This window comes from Phyllostomus hastatus, unplaced genomic scaffold, assembly GCF_019186645.2.
Source record: "Phyllostomus hastatus isolate PE091 unplaced genomic scaffold, TTU_PhHast_1.1 phas_contig_58, whole genome shotgun sequence".
Taxonomy (NCBI): Eukaryota; Metazoa; Chordata; class Mammalia; order Chiroptera; family Phyllostomidae; genus Phyllostomus; species Phyllostomus hastatus.
The window spans coordinates 39,383,810-39,402,424 of record NW_025333916.1 but is presented as its reverse complement, the minus strand read 5'-3'; the positions used below and the strand labels follow the sequence as shown (position 1 = coordinate 39,402,424).

The 18,615-nt window shown below is 47.7% G+C and overlaps 1 protein-coding gene across 1 annotated transcript in view; it reads right to left on the bottom strand.

Moving 5' to 3' along the window:
* Window positions 1–12,659, bottom strand: part of ANKRD33B (ankyrin repeat domain 33B) — a 63,315-nt gene extending 50,656 nt beyond the window's left edge. The window contains exon 1 of the mRNA XM_045847872.1: window positions 12,138–12,659. Coding sequence (XP_045703828.1) covers window positions 12,138–12,503 — 366 coding nt within the window. The 5' untranslated portion in view covers window positions 12,504–12,659. The remainder of the gene's footprint in view (window positions 1–12,137) is intronic.
* Between the last annotated feature and the right edge of the window lie 5,956 nt (window positions 12,660–18,615).

Here is an 18,615-nt window from a genome sequence, read left to right as displayed (position 1 = left end):
AGAAAGTACAGCATTTGTTTAAATGAGACATCTCAAAGCTCCAAATTAAAGAGGCAGTGAGACCCCAATGAAAAGTGATGGGCCATCACCAGGGACTGTGCAATACTTGCAAAGTGACCAAATTGGGGAGGTGAGGGAGGCTAGGCTGCAAATGGGGGCAACTAGAGACATGGAGGCAACCAGAGTCGGATACATGGTTTGCAGCCCCTATGCAAAATGAGAACGCAGGACGCCCAGTTCAAAATCATTCATATCAAGGCAGCAACAGCAGAGCATCACACCAATGACTGGGCACTGTTAGGCACAGGGCGAGAGGACTGCACAGGTTGCCCCATCACAGAGCTGCCCTTGGAGGCAACAGAAACAATGCCACAAAGTGTGTGCAAAGGGGTAGTGAGTTGTGCTACTAATGTGTAATATACGACATGCTGGAAGCTTAGCAGGAGAAATCCCGCCCTTGACCTCAAATGCAGGTTTAGGAAAGTGGTCCCAGGCCAAGAGCTGGCATCAGTCGTACAAGCTGGGGGGCTCTGCCAGCAGGTAATGTTCCCAAGGGACTGTGTGAATCAAGGTTCTCCAGGGAGACAGAAACAGCAGGAGACACACACATATACCTTTACTGGGTATTTCCCAAGCCCCCTGCCAGAGAGCCAATCAAGGGCAAAACCAATCAGGCCCTGCTCTCAACACAGCTTCTCATCACAAGCCCCCCCCGCCCAAAAAATACACAGACAGGAGAAGGAACAGAGTGAGGGGGCAAACGAGCTGGAGAACATCGACCTCCATCTTCTCCTCAAAACAGAAAGCCAGGACTCCCTAGGAGGAAGAGAAAACCTCCAAGGCTGAGCTGACCCGTTAATCAGAAGATGTAAATGCAATCCACAGGAGGTTCTCAGAGGTGAGCTGCATCGGAAGCACTGGAGGGTGTGTGGAGCAGAGTGCTGACCCCGCCCCAGGCTTTGGGATTCGAGGTCTGGGGTGAGTTCCCAGGTGCCCGAGTAGAGATGAATAAGAGGGCCACGGGGCCCAGGGCTCAAAGTGCAATGGGTCAGGCTTGGGGCTTTGCACACTCTTTGAAAACTTTATTCCATGTCATACATGGTAACTTATAGGGAATTTCTCGTAAGACACTGGAAGGTAGACCCGGCACGTGTGACAGTCGTTGTCTTGCACATGGCTGGCGCTGCCGGGGGTGACATGAATGTTGCATTTATTCACTTACTGAGTAAAATGTCAAGAGAGGTTGACATGAAGCTACAAAGACTGAGTTCTTGCATAAAAATCCTATTATAAATAGTGTAAAGAAAGAAAGTGGAGCCGTGGTTGCTCAGGGTTGGAGGGGCTGGGGGTAGGGGGATGACTGAAGGCTTCTTTCTCGGGCCACGAAAATGTTCTAAAATTATTCTGATCTTTGCATGTAGCTGTGAATATGCTAAAAAAAACCCACTGAATTGTGCACTTTAAATGGGTGAATTGTGTGGTATGTAAATTATATATCAAAACAGCTGTTTGTAAAACATTCATTTTTCTTTACTTGCCCTTTCAAATTATTTCCTTTTACTTTGCATTTGGTGCATTTCCTATCACTTAGAACTTTAAAGCCTTAAATTAGCTTTCTTTAAAAATATTTTTTCTACTTCTATACATCCTATGACTACTTCAATTATTTAATTATAGTCATTTAAGCATTTTTTTAAATCACAGAAGAGTATACTTCCATATTTTTAGAGATGGAGATCATCTATAGGTGAACCTATCCAATTTTCCAGGCAGAGATCTTGGGATATTCTTTTTAATCCTCACCCAAGGATATACGCATTGATTTTAGGGAGAGAGGAAGGGAGAGAAAGAGAAACACGGATGTGGGAGAGACACATCAATCAGTTGCTTCCCCTGCACAACCCGAACAGTTATCGAACCCGCAACCTAGGTGTTGCTATGCCCTGACCAGGAAGCAAACCCCCAACCTTTTGTGTATAGGACGATGCTCCAACCAACTGAGCCACCCTGCCAGGGCAACCTTGGGCTTTTCTGAGTGAAACCATATTCATATAGTTCTATTTAAATACTGAAAAACTGTATGACTCTTCTGCAACTGGAAAATGCTTCAAATACATAATTTAGTTATTCCTTCAGCACTTGATATTGTTTTGCTACAGAGAGAATGTCTGTGTGCCCTCCCAAAATGCACATGTTGAAATTCTAACTCCCAATGTGATGTTGTTACGAGGTGGGGCATTTAGGGGATTTTGGGCCATGGAGGTAGAGCCCCATCATGGAAATACTTTGCCTTTCACTTTGCATTTGGGGCATTTCCCACCACTTAGATTTTAAAAGCTTCAAGTGCTTCTGCCGTGTAAAGACACTGAGAGAAGACGACCCATCGGTGAACCAGGAAGCCAGCTCTCAGCAGACAACACATCGCCAGCACCCTTATCTTAGACTTCTCGACCTCAGGTCTATGAGAAATAGATGTCTGATGTTTATAAGCCACCCAGTGTATGGTATTCTGTCACAGCCGTCTGAAAGGACTGAAATATGTTTTAATAGCAAATATTCAGTAATATCCACTCCTGGGGGTGGGTAGCCTTTTTCCTTTTTACAGAGACATTTTTCTATAGTCTACTCAAGTTATTGATAAGGAAACACAACCTCTATGAATTTGCTAACAACTCTTATGTTGAAATCAAGCCCTGGCCAGCTGGCTCAGTTTGTTGGGCATCATCCTGCAAGGTGAAAGGTTACTGGTTCCATCCCTGGTCAGGATACATGCCTGGGTTGCAGGCTGGGACCCCATCAGGGCACATGAGAGAAGCAACCAATCAACGTTTCCCTCTCACATCAATGCTTCTCTCCCTCTCTTTCTCCCTCCCATCCCCTCTCTCTAAAAATAAATACAAAAAATGGTGAAAGAAAGAAGAAAAAAATCAAGCCATCTGCAAACTGGTAGATTAACTTGCCAGATGCAAACAAAAGGTTGATATGTTTTTTTTAGTTATTTTCATTGAATTAACATTAGAACATTTTTTAAGTTAATAGTATCTTAAGTATTCCTGGATCCAATAAAATTATTAGTAGAGTTACTGTAAGTCACTGCTTTTAAGAAATGAGATAAGGTTTTTTTAAATTAACTCAACACACTTGTGCCTCATTCTAAACCAACCCAATGGATTTATATTTGTTTACACCAGAGAAAAATTTTAATGATTTCTATTAAAAACAAATTTTCCATAGCTTCCCTGGTGCACTTTAAGTAACTGGATTTTTTTAGAGAAATGTATTTATTCCCGTTTGTGTACAGCAGTGGAGACTTCATCCCCAACTCCGGACCCTGCCCTCATGGGCCCTCCCTGATCAAGAGGTCCCCCATCTCCCAAACCCTGCCCACCCAATGTGTCTGTCCTCTGCCTGATGGCTCTCTTGTGTGATAAGCGTCCACGTGAAGCCACAGAGGCGAATGCTTCTCTCCCAGTGGATATGTCCCCAGGTGGTACAACTTAATAGCTTTGCTCCAAAGCTGGGTTTCCAGATCCTGCTAAAGGAGGAATTTTGTGGTCTATGCATCTTTTGGCTTCACAAATACGATACTTTGTATGTGGTCTCAAGATAGAAGTGACCTCCATAGGTAGGTTGACCAACTACCCTGGTCTGCACAGGGGTTTCCGGGGATACGGGACTCTCAGTCCTAGGCAGGCTGGAATGAGCTGATGTCCCTATAAGGCTAATACACGCCTATGGAAAAAGCCTCGCCATCTATGATAGCGCCTGGAGTGTGAGCCTAAGGACCTCAGAGGTGGCCTGTTGCAGGCCAATCTTTATCAAAGGAGGATGTGTGGGTGACAAGACATGACAGAGTCACTTGTTCCCCTGCTCCATGGTGCCTCTTTTGTCCCCTTTCACCAAGGAGGAAACAGGTCCCCCATACCACCTAGGTCCTCTGAAGCACAATGGTGAGAGCAGGGAGGTGCATGTCCAGGTAACAAAGGGCTCCACGATGCAGAAACTGAGCTGCAGAGTCCCTCCAGCTGAGTCCTGGTGTACCCTGGTGCTGCTGCAAATGGATTTCATTTCCCAGAAGCCCTCCTATTATCTAACCCCAACAAAAAATCCCAACTCACAGTGCCAGCAAAACTGACTCAGGAGCTCTGTCACCACCACTATTTTTAGCACATGACTCTGGCCCCTCGGGTTTAGAAAAACAAAAGCTGGAGGGTCTAGAAGGAAGAGATACAGACTGATCTTCCTGATATGAGCAGGGAGGGCCAGGCCCTTTGGAATGCCTGGCTCCACAATGTCAAGGAACAGAAACAGAAAGTTGGGGAACCCACTGTACTGTTATTTATAGCAGAGCAAATGACCGAATCGGTCCCTGAGAGCCCCCGGGGTGGACAAGGGCTCCAACTCCAGGGCTCTTTGCACTAAATTTTACCCATGGAAAATGTTGAAGAAAGAAATAAGGTTTATAAGAAAAAAGGCTTGTGATGGTCCCTGGCCTTACTGCCATCCTTTGCCTCCTTGAAATGCTCTCCCTCCTCATCATTCAAGAGTCCGGATCTTTCCCCTGCCCCTCCAAGCCGCAGACTGCTTCCATTCCTAAGGCGGCATCCTGGCCTCCACCCACCATTCTCAAAGGTGCTCCCAAGAGATGCCAAGATGTGGCCCCAGCACCCTTCTCTGACCCTCCTCACGTCTCCTCACTCCCTGGCTTCATTTGCATGCACGGCGCCAAGAGCCACTTTCACTGTAGTCTGGACACTTCACATGAGATCTAACCTCTTACCACAGTTGCACGGTTACAAAGGGGTCCCCGCTGAGTAGACATGATATTTTCTTGATGGTTCCTCTTTGGTTACACATTGGTTTCCACCTTGTCCCTTGACTGGAATGGAAAACCATCTTGAGATCGATTCACCCACAGACACAACAAACAGCTCCATTCACTGAGCGCCTCTGCTGTGGCATGCACTGTATACAAGTTACTAATTTATTCTCCCTGGACCTCTGTGAGGTATTGCTATCTTCATAATAAGCGTCCCCGTTTTCTAGATGGGAATTGAGAGAAAACGGAAGATCATGTGACTTACATATATTACCAACCTAAGCCTGTTATCTTGGGCACCACACCTGTTTTCTATTCTGAGAAATGTCCCGGAGCCCTGCAAACAAGTGTACAAGCCAATCACCTCAAACCCGAATTAAAGGCTGATTCTGGTCCAGTCTGTCTAGGGAGGGGCCTGGGATCCTGCATTTGGGAAAAGCTTTTAGGTGATACTCAGTAGCAATGGCTCAAAGAGCCCATATTGCCAGCGCATCCCAGCCTCACATATTAACTGGATCTGATCCTGCTTTAGTTTCCAAAAGGGGATCTATTGGAGGCAGGGATGCAGAAAGAAGGTAATACATGCCTTCTTTCATTGTTTTCCAATATTGTATTGTGGTAAAATATGTATAACATACAATTTACTATCTCACCTATTTTTAAGAGTCGGCTTCCTTCATTTGTATTAAACTTCTGATTTCAAAATAGTGCTGGACCCACAGGAAGTTGCCCCTTCAGCAATCCTCCCCAGTGCCAACCTCTTGCGTAACTAATGGTACAAGAGCACCTCCACGAGATGGACATTGCTACAACCCACAGAGCTCGTTAGGGTGTTACTTCATGTATGTGTGTATATGTCTGTGGTTCCATGCCCTTTCAACCCAGGTATTGCTCCCTGAAACCACAACCGCAATCTAGATGCAAGGCTGTTCCATCATTGCAAGGTCCCCTCCCTTCCTGCTATCTTGTTAGAGTAACTAACACCCACTCCTCTCCCCAAAGCCCTAACCCAGGCACCTTCTGATCTGTTCTCCATCTCTATGTAAACGGAATCACACAGCATATAATCCTTTGAGATGGACGTTTTTCACTCAGCCTAATTCTCCTGTCTAACTTTTTTTTTAAACCAACTCCATGCATCCTCCCTCGTCTCAGAAAATGTACCACCATGCATTTATTTAATGCCCTTTCCTGGGCAGCCCGCATGATCGTGGCTCCCGCCCCTTCGTCAGCCGCACCCTCCACCTCCCACCTCCCACCTGCACCTATCGGCTGGACTGTCCCTGGCCAGGGGTGATTTCTCACTCAAGACTTAACTCTCAGAAACCAAAGCAGCCAGGGACAAATGCTCTATTCTCTATGCCATCACATGCCTACGTGGGATCAGGATATTCACAGCTAACAGAAACATGCCTTCGGAAGCATTTGTTTTTGTGTTACTTTGAAATTACTCTCCACCACTCCAATCCAATTTTGCTGCTAACCCGATAGTCACTCGGGATTTCACATTTACTGGGTTTAGTAGAAGTAAACAAAATGCACCTTCATCTGTCTTTCAAATTCAGGAACACCATTTAAAAATATTATCCCTTTCAAATTCTTTGGTGTACACACACACTGAATAACATCAAATATTCTTTTTTTAAAAAAGATTTTATTTATTTATTTTTAGAGAGGGAAAGGAGGGAGAAAGAGAGAGAGAGAGAAACATCAATGTGCGGTTGCTGGGGGTCATGGCCTGCAACCCAGGCATGTGCCCTGGCTGGGAATAGAACCTGTGATACTTTGGTTCACAGCCCGCGCTCAATCCACTGAGCTACACCAGCCAGGACATCAAATATTCTTAATATCCCACTACCCATTACAATCTGACCTCACCACACACATGCACACACACCCCATACGTTCCGCCAGGTTGTCTAAAGGAATTACCTCCCAATCTCCTTGAATAAACATATTTTCTCTGTTTACATATTTTAATAACTTCTCTAAATCCTCCTTATTTCTTTAATTAAAGGAAATTACATATTGTTTTTATATAACTGTTTTGACTCAATTTGGAGAAATCATAGAACATTGCACAGTTAAAATTTGGAATCACTGGCCCAGTAGGCTGTAAAGCCAGTCTTGAGAAATATCAAAGAAATATCACACAGACCATACTCTCTGAATTACGTTTAAAATTATTTTAATAAAGCTTAAGAATGTATATTTAAAAATCTTCTACATAATTCGAAATAACTTCTAGGTAAAAAAGAGGAAGTCATAATGTAAATTAGAACAGAACAATAATAAAATACTATATATCAAAACTTATGGGAAAGCCCAGGATGGTGTGGCTCAGTGGTTGAATGCCAGCCTGCGAACCAAAGGGTCGCTGGTTCAATTCCCAGTTCAGGGCACATGCCTGGGTTGTGGGCCACATCCCCAGTAGGGGGCTAGGCAACCACACACTGATGTTTCCCTCCCTCTCTTTTCTTTCCCTTCTCCACTCTAAAAATAAATAAATAAAATCTTTTTTAAATTTTTAAGAAAAAGAAAAACAGGATATAACACAATTATAGCAGAGCTTAAAAAGAGAACTATAAAATGTCATAGATTTATTAACCTTTAGAACTTAGAAAAAATGGGACAGTTTCCTAGAAAAGTAAAGATTACCAGAACAGATTCAGGAAGAAAGGGAAAAGCTGAGCAACGCTGTAACTATTAAAAAACTACTGACCTCAGGCTCTGCTTAGGAGGCTTGAATTTTACTAATTTGCAATTAGTTAAATAATGCTTATAGCTTTTCCTGTAGTGTAGTCATATCTACCAGAAGTTGTCATTCAAAATAGTTTTGAATAATAGCCTGCATAGTATAGTGATATGAATGTTAGGTGAATAAATGGGATTCCAATAAAGTTCATATACCCTATTATTATTTTAGATTTTTTAACACCTTTCCCATCCCTTTACAAGTGTAGGATGGGATAGAAATCGGGTGTTTGAAATCACCCCAAGCACCCCACCAAATTCCTAGCTGGCCCATGTCTCAGATGCAGCCAGGAGGCAAAGGTGGGACGCTCAGAAGCCCCTTGGAGACGCATGCTGGTTTCAGGAGCATCACGAGCAGCTTCAGGGGCACTCTAGAACCTGACTCTCTGATCTTCTAGATGCCCTCTTCTCTGAGCCCCACCTTCATCAACCAGTGATGAGGTGGACCAGTAACCCTAAAATCCCTTCTAGCTCCAAATCCAGTGACGGTGGTCCTAAACTTCTGAAACCGTCATCCGAACAAACACATAAAAAGCAGAGTTTAATGTATCCCTTTCCATCAAAATTAAAGCAGGCTTTTGGGAGCAGATGCTTATTGATGCTGTATGATTAGGACAGGAAGGATCTTGGTACCCCCTACTTGGGTACCTATCTAAAATTTTCCTTAATAAAAATAAATTTAAAATAAGTAAATAAACACTTATGGTTAGTGAATAACATCCTATACAAACAAAAGCAAACTCACGCTTAAGAGGGTAAACTTGCTTCAGCAGAAGTGACATTGAACTTTACTGGCTCTACCTGCTGTCTTGGAACCCTGCTCTGCCATGGAGAACGAGCCCAGGCCAGCCTGCTGGAGGATGAGAGGCTACATGGAGCAGTCACCCGAGCCAAGCCCTTCCCAGTTCCGCCACCCACAGATGACCCCAGTGGATGCAAGTCCAGGATCAGCTGAGCTGGGCCGCCCTTAGCAAAATGTTTGCTGCTGCATACATTTGTGAGGTTCCCGTTATTTGTTAGGCAGCACTGCTGTGGCCATAGATAACTAATGCACTTGTATGAAATCACATGGAATACTTTTTATGATAAAATGATGAATATAGATTATACATTTGTCCAAACCCATGGAATGTACACCAAGAATGAACCACAATGCAAACTATGAACTTTGAGCGATTATGATGTGTTAATGTATCACAGATTCATTGACAGTAACAATGTACCACTCTGAAGGGATGTTGATAATGGGAGAGGCTGTGCGTGCCTGCGGGTAGGGTATTTGGGAAACCTCTGTACTTTCCCTCAGTTTTGCTGTGAACCTAAAACTGCTCTGGGAAAATTAAGTCCCTTAAAAAAAAAACAGTTCTGGCTGGTGTAGCTAAGTGGATTGAGCAGGGGTCTGCGAACCAAAGGGTCACCAGTTCAATTCCCGGTCTAGGGCACATGCCTGGGTTGCAGGCCAGTTCCCCAGTAGGGGGCACGTGAGACACAATCACACATTGATATTTTTCTCCCTCTCTTTCTCCTTCCCCTCCCTCTAAAAATAAATAAATAAAATCTTCAAAAAACAAAACACATGGGCCTTTCCGTGGCTACTGGGCCCAGAGCATCCCAGACACGGTCACTAGGGGAAGAAGAGGCTGACATCTGTCAGCCTGCCCATCACAAGCCCAGGTTTTTCCAGGCTCACTTCCTCTGACACACTTCTCTGCACCAGCCTCTTGAGCCCCATTCTCCCTCCTCACCCGCTTTCCCTGTGCCTGATGGCCCTCAACATACGTGTAGAGGCATGAAGCCAGACCTCACTTTCTGTACTAACTAGTGCACATGCAGGCCATCAGTGCTGAGGCCTGGAAAATGACAAAGGGCTGGGTGTGAACGCCAAACAGCGTGCTTCTCATTTTAGGGAGAGCCGAGTCCAAAGTTTATACAACTCCTGTAACCTTCGAAAAACCACCACCGACAACAAAGCTTTTCATGTATCTGTCAAGATAAAGGTCCCAATCAGAACGACACATCATTAAAACATGGAAGCCCCTCACACGTAAGGGGAGATACCCTCCCATACTGCGTGTGTGGTGTAGCCTTCGCCAGCCGACAGAGCGACTGCAGGGAGGGGACCTGTGAAAAATTTCCCGGAGGCATTGGAATTTAAACAGGCCCGAGAAGAATTGCGTACATCCAGAAAGGAGCACACTATTTTAAATAATTTGGGTTTAAAATCTGGTCGAAGAGCTATCTGACATTCCAGCTGCCCTCTGAACAATGCAGACAGCACAAACATTTCCTTCGGCTGCAGGGCCGTCCCCAGAGCTGTCACCACCCTGAGGGAGAACCTCCAGAGATAGCAAGTGGAAGAGGAGAACTGAGAAAAAGAATTATGGCAGTTTTCACTGTCCCTAATTCAGAGGGAGCAAAAACAAGCACAAACCTAAAAGACAGCGAGAGCACACTTGGACTGCCGCTGGAGAATTATTTGACACATATTTACATGTTGCATACTAGACTACGCAATCCTTTTAGAGCAATCAACGTTTTAGAAGAAAAATTGTGTGCTGAGCCACAGCTGACATTCTACGAGTCTCAGGACCAGGAAAGAATGTATTTTCTTAAACAAATCACATCTGATCCTTAGTTACTTGAGTCCAATGAAACGTCTGTCAGCCCAGGCAGGGCCCCCTTCTTAACTGACCAGACACCAGCAGCTCGACAAATACGGCTCAGAAAAGCTGTCAAAGCCTTTAGAGACATTTTTCTTCCATGAAGCTGGCTGTGGGCTGCACCTGTGAGCTGTTCCTTCTGTAGTCGATGCAGTGAACTATCCTTCTTGTCCACCAAAGCTCTACAGCAGGGGTGTCCAACCTTTCTGGTGTCTCTGGGCCAACCGGAAGGGGAGTTGTCTTGGGCCATACATTAAATACACAAACACTAATGAAAACAAAAAGAGAATCTCATAATGTTTTAGGTAAATTTACAATTTTGTGTTGGGCCGCATTCACAGCCATCCTAGGCTGCACACGGCCTGCACCTCTCAGGTTGGACGCCCCTGCTCTAGGGCTTTCTGGGCCGTTTTTACTGCCACTAATTATGGCAACATGCAGACGACCCAAAGAGCTCTTGCGACAGGACCCTGCACCTGCCACTCCCTATGTCTAGATGTTCTCCCCCAGATATCTTCTCTATGTCTTTGCTCAAATGCCACCCTCAATCCCTGAACTCCTGGACGGCCCTTACTCAGCTCCAGGGTTGGAGGAAAGACCTCCCTAAGAAGTGCCCCTAAGAACCTGCAGGCAGTGAGTGAGCGAGTTTTGTGCCCCCAAGGTTGGACAACGGCATGCTGAAACCAGTCTGTTTCCCAGTTTCCTATTTCTCACTCGGCTACCCGAGGTCAGCCACTCATCAGCCTCTCCAGCTTAAGCTCCCACCACACGGTAACCAATGACACTGCACCTGCCTGCCACTGCCTCCAAAAGTCTTTGCTTTACCTGAGATAAACCAAAGGCACAGGGTCCCACCAGTTCCCAAGCAAAAAAAAAAAAAGCACCTATCTTCTGTTGGCTGTGGGCTCCTGAGCAAAAGCACTTGCATTCCCGATTTGTGCTATGCTGAGACTGCAGATATCCTTCGCCACCGGAGAAATGTGACAATCAGGTGAGACCGCTGCCTGTCCACGCAGCACAGATCAAGGGGCACTTGGCTTCCGTGGTCACTGTGATTTTTTTCCCTCCACGTGCATAGTGGCTTGTGTTCTGTGAGCCAGTCCTCAAGTCTTTGCAAGCCAACTTTTTCTTTCCTTTCCTAAACCTTCCTTGCTGTCTCTGAGTCTTGGCACAACTAACCCACACATACCCCGTGCATCTCTGCCCACCCCCACCCCTGCCTGCCCCATGGAGGGGGGCAGGGGAGAGCGCCAGAGAGTGCAGTGGCACTGGCTCGTGGCAGTGGCCCTGGGGACACCAAGTCGGAGATGACGCTGGCTGGTTGCCCCGCGGGTCACCCGACGAAGCGGAGTGTGAGATGGGGAGAACAAGCAGGAGATCTGGGAAGAAACTCCGGACCTGGGTGGCCCGAAGGAGCCGCTTCGCTCTCGGGCGTGGAAGAGAACGCGCAAGAGGGGCAGCAGCGATGGGCTGAGGGGGGCGGGCAGTTGGAGAGCTGGGAGGAAGGGCTTGTCCCTTACAGGCGAGGAGGGTAGTGGTGAGAGGGGACCCGGGCTGACATATCCCACGGAGAGGCCTCCAACCCGGATCCAGCGCAAGCCCCAGGAAGGATTCAGGGACTGGAGGGTTCTGGGGGGCAGGAAACCAGAAGGAAATGATAAGAGGACGAGGGACTAGCTGAGTCTCCCGCGGGGTTGTGACCTCAGACAAACCAAACTCGCCCCACCCCCAGCCGGGGACAGGCAGGACCCAGCGGCTTCACATGTGCCTCAGGCCCAAAGAGCGAGAAAAAGGCGCTCTTCGCAATGGAAAAGTCTCCGCGGGACCCGGACAAAGTCGGGATTCGGGATTCGCGTGGTGCGGGGAATGGAAGAGACCCGAACTCTGTGGGGACGCCTGCTTACCCGGCCATTAGGATCTGTCTCCTGCACCTCCTCAACGCGCGGTCCCCGCCGCACCAGTGCCTTCAGTAGCCCCACGTCGTTGGCGCAGGCGGCGCTCAGGAGGGTCGCCGCCTCCGGGACGCCCTCTGGGACTCCCTCCGGGATACTCTCCGCGCTCCCGTCGCTGTACTCTTCCTCGCTTAGGGTAGGGTAGAAGGAGTCGTCCGAGGTGATGCTGCGGGTGTCGGGCAGATGCGAGAAGTCCTCGTACTCCTCATAGTCGGTGGGGTCTTCCCTGGCCCTGGTTTCCCGAGGTGGGGACGGAGGCTGCGGAGACACGCAGCGCGCCCCGCCGCCCTCCGGCCCGGGCCCCGCCAGCAGCACCATGCGGTCGGCCGGGGCGCGGGCCGGGGGCCAGGGCAAGAGCTGCGAGACGGGAACTCTGGAAGCCTACCGAGTCACCAGTCACCGTCCCTTGTCCCCTGCGATTTCAGAAGAGCAGAGCTAGGTGCGCTCCAGGCTGGCGAAACAGGCGCCTGGCTGGTGCGCGTGGCGTGGCGAACTAAAAGAAACACCGCCCGGGAGAGAACTCCCCGCGAGTGGGAGGAGCCGCAAATCCTGCCAATGGCAGCAGCGGGTGTGGGCGGGAACAGTGGGGAGGCGGCACGCCAGTGTCCCGGGTTCTCAGCCCCAGAGTGCTCAGCCCCAAAAGTTTACCAAGCAGAGGCTTCTCCGCACCGCAGGGCCAGTGTGGCCGGCTCTTTTGCCCCGGAGCTGAGAAATGCGTGCGCAGACTTAGAAGCGAGAACTGAAGAACCCGAAAGCCCGTGTGGAGGGTGACAAGCAGCCCCGCCCTCGCCTCCAGCAGCCGCTGGGGTGAGGACGAAGGTAGAGATCGAAGGACACCTCCCGCGTTGCACGTTAAGAACATCCAAACCCTAGGGGCCCAGCGTGCCCATCGTGTCTTGGCTCCAGCAGAGAGGGGGAAAGTTTCTCAGCGGAGGTGTCGACCCCATTTGTCTCCTCCCCAGGAGTCTGGGCTCCGGGGCTATCCCCACTCAGGGTTTAGGACCGGGGAATCCCAGGATACCGAGATATCGAGGACACCGGGGGATAAGTCGTTGTGGGGGGCCGGGGGCGAGGGCTGCACCGGGGACCGTGAGCTCTGAACTGAGAATTCCGAGCTGCGGCGACGAGGTCTCAACTTGGAAAAGAAGATCCGCAGCCCCCCTCCCCACCTCAGGTCACGCAGAACCCGGGCCAACTGTGGCTTGCGATTGCTCCTAACAGAGCGACTCTGGCACGTGTTCACAAGCCCCAGGGGAAAGTTTGGGTGAGAAGAGTCTGTTCCGGGCCAGAGCCGTGAATGATTCCGCTTCCCCTACCCCTGCCCATTGTCACCGTGCCTGGGACTGGAAGTCCAGAGGGATTACCAGATGAGGCCGGGACAGGGCGCTCACTCCTCTGCTGGCTGCCAAATACGTTGAGCAAGGCCTGGCCAAAGGCGATGGCCTGGGTCCCAGCCCAGCCCACCCCTCCCGCGCGCTGGAGCTTAGCCTCTTTGGGCCTGTCTGGATGCTACGGGTGAGAATTTGCACCAGGAGCCCCTGACCTCTGTTACAAATCTTCGTGTAAAGGCTGTGCACGCAGGCGCTGTGGCGAGTGCATACCCCGAGGGTGCTGGACAGGGGGGTGCTGCCTCTTTGACAGGAAACTTTGTGGGTGGGGACCGTGAGGAGATCACAGAGGAAACACCACTCCTCTCTCTGTCCCGCCTCCCTCCTTTCCTTCCTTTTTTTCCACTGCTCTTGATATCGTGCTCACCAGTTGCCAAACCTCGGGGCACAAAGGTGAAAAAAAATGGGTGGATGTACCAAGTGGGGACAAACCTGGGTGGGCAAGCTGAGGGCCACAGAGGGAACCGCGGTCACAAATACCCCAGGGCGGTGTAGGGGAGCGAGGAGTGAACTAGGAGGCCCCTTGGGCCTCCGGCGTTATGGCGTTACTCAGCGCGGGGATGACCAGCCCATGGTGGCCCCCAGGGCCTCCTTTGACCTCCCCAGAGCCCAGGAGAACAGCGACTTATGGCGAAGGCTACACGCCTGAGCGCACCATGAGCTGGAAGTGACCTCAGAAGCCCTGGCTTCCTCCTCTACTCGGGGCTTTCTTTCCAAAGCCAAAAATAGCCCAAACCGTAGTTTGCTTTTTATACTTTTTTCTATAACTGGCCATATTTACATAAACTCCCACTGGGAATTTCTCCCCTTTAAAGGTTGGCTGTTGCTTTGGTGTTTCCAGAAGCTTAAGTGAAATCAGGGAATTTACCAGTGGCAATGCTCCCCCTCCCAGAGCAAAGTTGGGTTTGCTAGCCCCCCTCTCTCCCAGCCAGATACTGCTCTGTGCCTCTGTGTGGTATTCAAGTGAGTACCTCAGGGGGCAGAGACAGGGTCCCTGGTGGATGGGGCTGGGGGTCCTTTGGGCAGACGCAGCCCTGGAGTGAAACACTGGCCAGCCCCTTGGTCCCCATCACCTCGTCACTAAGGCTCAGAATTCAGGCTCTGTCTTCAGAATGCACCACTTCCTCCTTTCCTTCTTAGAAAGTTGAGTCCAAATAGCACTCAAGAGGTTTGCCCTCTAAAGAGAAAAACTTCTAGGACAGACCTTTCCAAATAATAGCTAACGGTTTGTGAGTGATACAGCTCCAAACCCAAGCCCATCATTTTCCTGGTTTGGAAATGTGCCTGGTGACAACCCCCCACCTTGTACCACCAGAAGCTCCAGAGACCTCAGAGTTCACACCCCTGGCCACCTTCTCAACCACCCCACGTATTTTACCACAGAAACAATTGATTTTCAACATTGCTAAAAGAACACAAAATTAGGCACAGGTAGTCAAGTCCACATCTATTTATTATGTGTACAAAATCTACATAAGGGGAGAAAGTAGTTAATCAAAATTGCCAAAATACTCAGAATAACTTTAAAATCAATAACATTTTGAAAAATTGTATTTTACCCAAGAACTTAACATTTCGATGAGCTATTTTAATTTATGATTTTAAAGTCAATTACAATTAATATACATCAATTATGCAAATTGTTGATTTAGTTGAAAAATTTGTCCTTGGGCCATTAAAAAAATTAACTAACTTCAGTGATATTTCTGGAGCAGGCCACGTAACTGCACTCCCTACAACAGGAGGATCTTTCCAAATTGCAGGCAATGTGTTTGAAGACTGAAAAGGGAACACCCCTGGAGTGGTGCTCAGCCAAATTTTGTTTGGAAAGAGAAGTTGGGGGAGGGGTTCCTAGTGGCGCAGCAAACCCAAGCCCACGCCACCATTCATAAAACATTAGAGTCCCACCTCCACAGGGCTAGAGTGACTTTAAACCTTTGCACATTGTTCAGGATTTAGCACACCATGAAGTGTTAACTTCCATTACTACTAAAATTAAGGTATCCATCCCCCTGATAATATAAACTGCTTTGCAGAAGCTGCTTCTACAAATTTGTTGCCTTATTTGCAGAGAGAACTAGCCCTTATAAATTAAAAATGCCTTTGATTTTTTTCTGCATGGGAGGCAGTGTGGCTTAGGCTAAAGAGCAGACTGGTTGTCAGACAGATTTTCAATTATGGCTCTACCACTGCTGCTTTACCTCCAGAGTAGTGATGCCTATCACTACAGGTTTACCAGTGTTTATCTGATCAATCACTTACCCGTCCCCCCGCCCCCGAAATTTTTAAAGAAACCTTTTATTTGGAGATAATGAGACACAGCCCTTGTGTCTTGCATCCCACTTCTCTAGCACTAACACCTGAAGAACCAGAGCCACAGCCACCATCGGGGCAATTTGCCTTTTTAAAGATCAGAAACACACTGCAAACACTCTGATGTGTTACAGTTAATGATACAAAATATTCAGGAACCAACTGTTACATTCTTTAAAGGCTAATTTCCCCCAACCTCTCTCACTTGGCCAAAACATTGGGCTGAACTAAGAGTTGAGTGATAGATACTTTTGCTGCAGCAGAATGGAACAATGGTAAACTTCCCTCCTTCCTGTTGTGTGCAGTATCCTGATTAAAATGAGTATTTCAGAGAATTTTCACATCAACAATTCAGGAGGCTGCTGCTTTGCTGGACCATATAAGCTCCTGTGAAACCACAGTCGTGCCCTGGCTGGCATGGCTCAATGGATTGAGCACCAGACTGTGAACTGAGGGGTCGGTGGTTCAATTCCCAATCCAGGCACATGACTGGGTTGCAGGCTTGGTCCCCTAGTTAGGGGCATTCAAGAGGCAACCTTTCACATGTTGGTGTTTTCCTCCCTCTCTTTCTCCCTCTCTTTCTCCCTCCCTTCCCCTCTCTCTAAAAAATAAATGAATAAAATCTTTGGGAAAAAAACACACAAACACACCCAGCCACGTCTCCACAAGTTGGGAGACTCCGCGGAGCATGGAGGGCCTTGCAGGCGGCAGGCACATTGCCCCCAGGGGTCCTGGCTGGCACTGGCACTGATGCTGAGGCAGATGCCCAATCACCTGTTCTTGATATTTAGGGTATTTCTGGCATTTTCTTACTGTGCACACTGTCCAGGTATTTCTAATGCACCCTTGTTCAGGTATCCTAAGAATCACCCATATCAAGTGGCCTGAACTTTTTTAACTCCAGCATTTTCTTTATTGCTGTATTCCAATGGTAACCTAAAGTCTAGATGAGGAAGAACCCCCCCCCAAAAAAATGTGTAAAAACTGTTCTGAGGGAAAGAGGCATGAATCAATGGAGAGCCATACCACTGGTGTTCCATTGCCTCACTCCCACTTTCCCTCGGAAATCACCTTTGAGGGTGGAGTTTGGAGGAGCTCATTACCTTCTGGGGCTTGCAGCAGGCTCCTCCAGCTCTCTTGGTCCCTATAAGAACAATTGGAAGTGAGGGAGAGGGACATCTCTTAGCCACCCATTTCTTAATTAAAAATAAAAACAGTTTTAAGTGAAACAAAATTATTTGGCTTGGAGTTTTTGCAAACTTTCCTGAGTTGACTGCTAAAAGTGGAAGCAACCTAGAGTGTCCTGAAGTCAATCTACAAAACTGCAAGCCAGTTTGCCTTTCTGATCTGCTTAGAAATACAAAGACAAGTATCTGTCTATAGTTTTGAATCTCTCCATTAAAGAGGTTAACAGCTCTTTGGCCCTAACTCAATTCAATTGACAGGAACTAGATCACTTCCAGTATAATCTGAATGGATGTAACCATTTAAGAACCTCATTTTCTTTTAGGGAGGATTTCTGCCTTCATGGTTAAATATTTGGAAGGAAAATATGAATGTATGCACCTAACTGCCAAATCTTCTGCCTTCTTCCTGCTTTTGACATTAATTAGCAATTATGGGTTATAACTGGAGAACTCATGTTTACTCCCAGAACAAAGAGTCTTGGCTCCTCACCTTAATAAAGGTGGTTGGGAGTTCTGGCCAAGATGGAGGGGTAGGTAGATATGCTTCACTTCCTGACACAACCAAAAGAAAGATAACAACCAATGTAAAACAAAAAACAACCAGAACTGCCAGAAAATCAAAGTGCATGGAAGTCCCACAACCAAGGAGTTAAAGAAGAAACGCTCATCCAGACCGGTAGGAGGGGCGGAGACAGAAGCCGTGGTGGAGAGGATGTGCAGCGAGGTGGCAGCTGGTGGACCGAGTGGGCCAGGCAGTGGCTGGCAGATAGGACTTTCCACATTCGCAACGGGATAAGCCAGGAGGAGCAACTAGGGAACAAGAGGGACTGCACAGCCCAGTGCTCCAGCATGAGCAACTGAAGTCTCAAAACCTCTTTGACCTAAGGCATAAAACCTCAAACCTAAGGCTGCAAAAATCTGTGGGGATTGTGGCCACGGGAGATACCTCCAGTCTCATAGCGGGGAGTCCTGCAGGACCCTAGAATGTACACAAGCACACCCACCCAGGAGTCAGCGCCTGAAAGGGAAAAATCTGCTTTTGGGAAGCAAGGGAAGAGACAGATAGTGGGTGAGAGCCTAACAATCTAGCAAGCGGCACTGTTCCCTCTCTGACCCCTTCCCCATATACAGCGCCACAACGCAAAGACGTGGGTTGTCCCACCCTGACCAATACTTATGGCTCTGCCCCTTACAATGTAGCAGGCATGTGAGACAAAAAAAATATGGCCCAACTAAAAGAACAGATCAAAATTCCAGAAAAAGAACTAAGCGATGAGAAGATAGACAACCTATCAGATGCAGAGTTCAAAACACTGGTCATCAGGATGCTAACAGAAATAATTGAGTCTGGTCACAAAATGAAGAAATGAAGGCTATACAAAGTGAAATAACGGAAAATATACAGGGGACCAACAATGAAGGGAAGGAAACCAGGATTCAAATCAACAATTTGGAACAAAAGGAAGATAAGGAACATAAGGAAGAAATAAATATTCAACCAGAACAGAATGAAGAAACAAGAATTTAAACAAATGAGGAGAG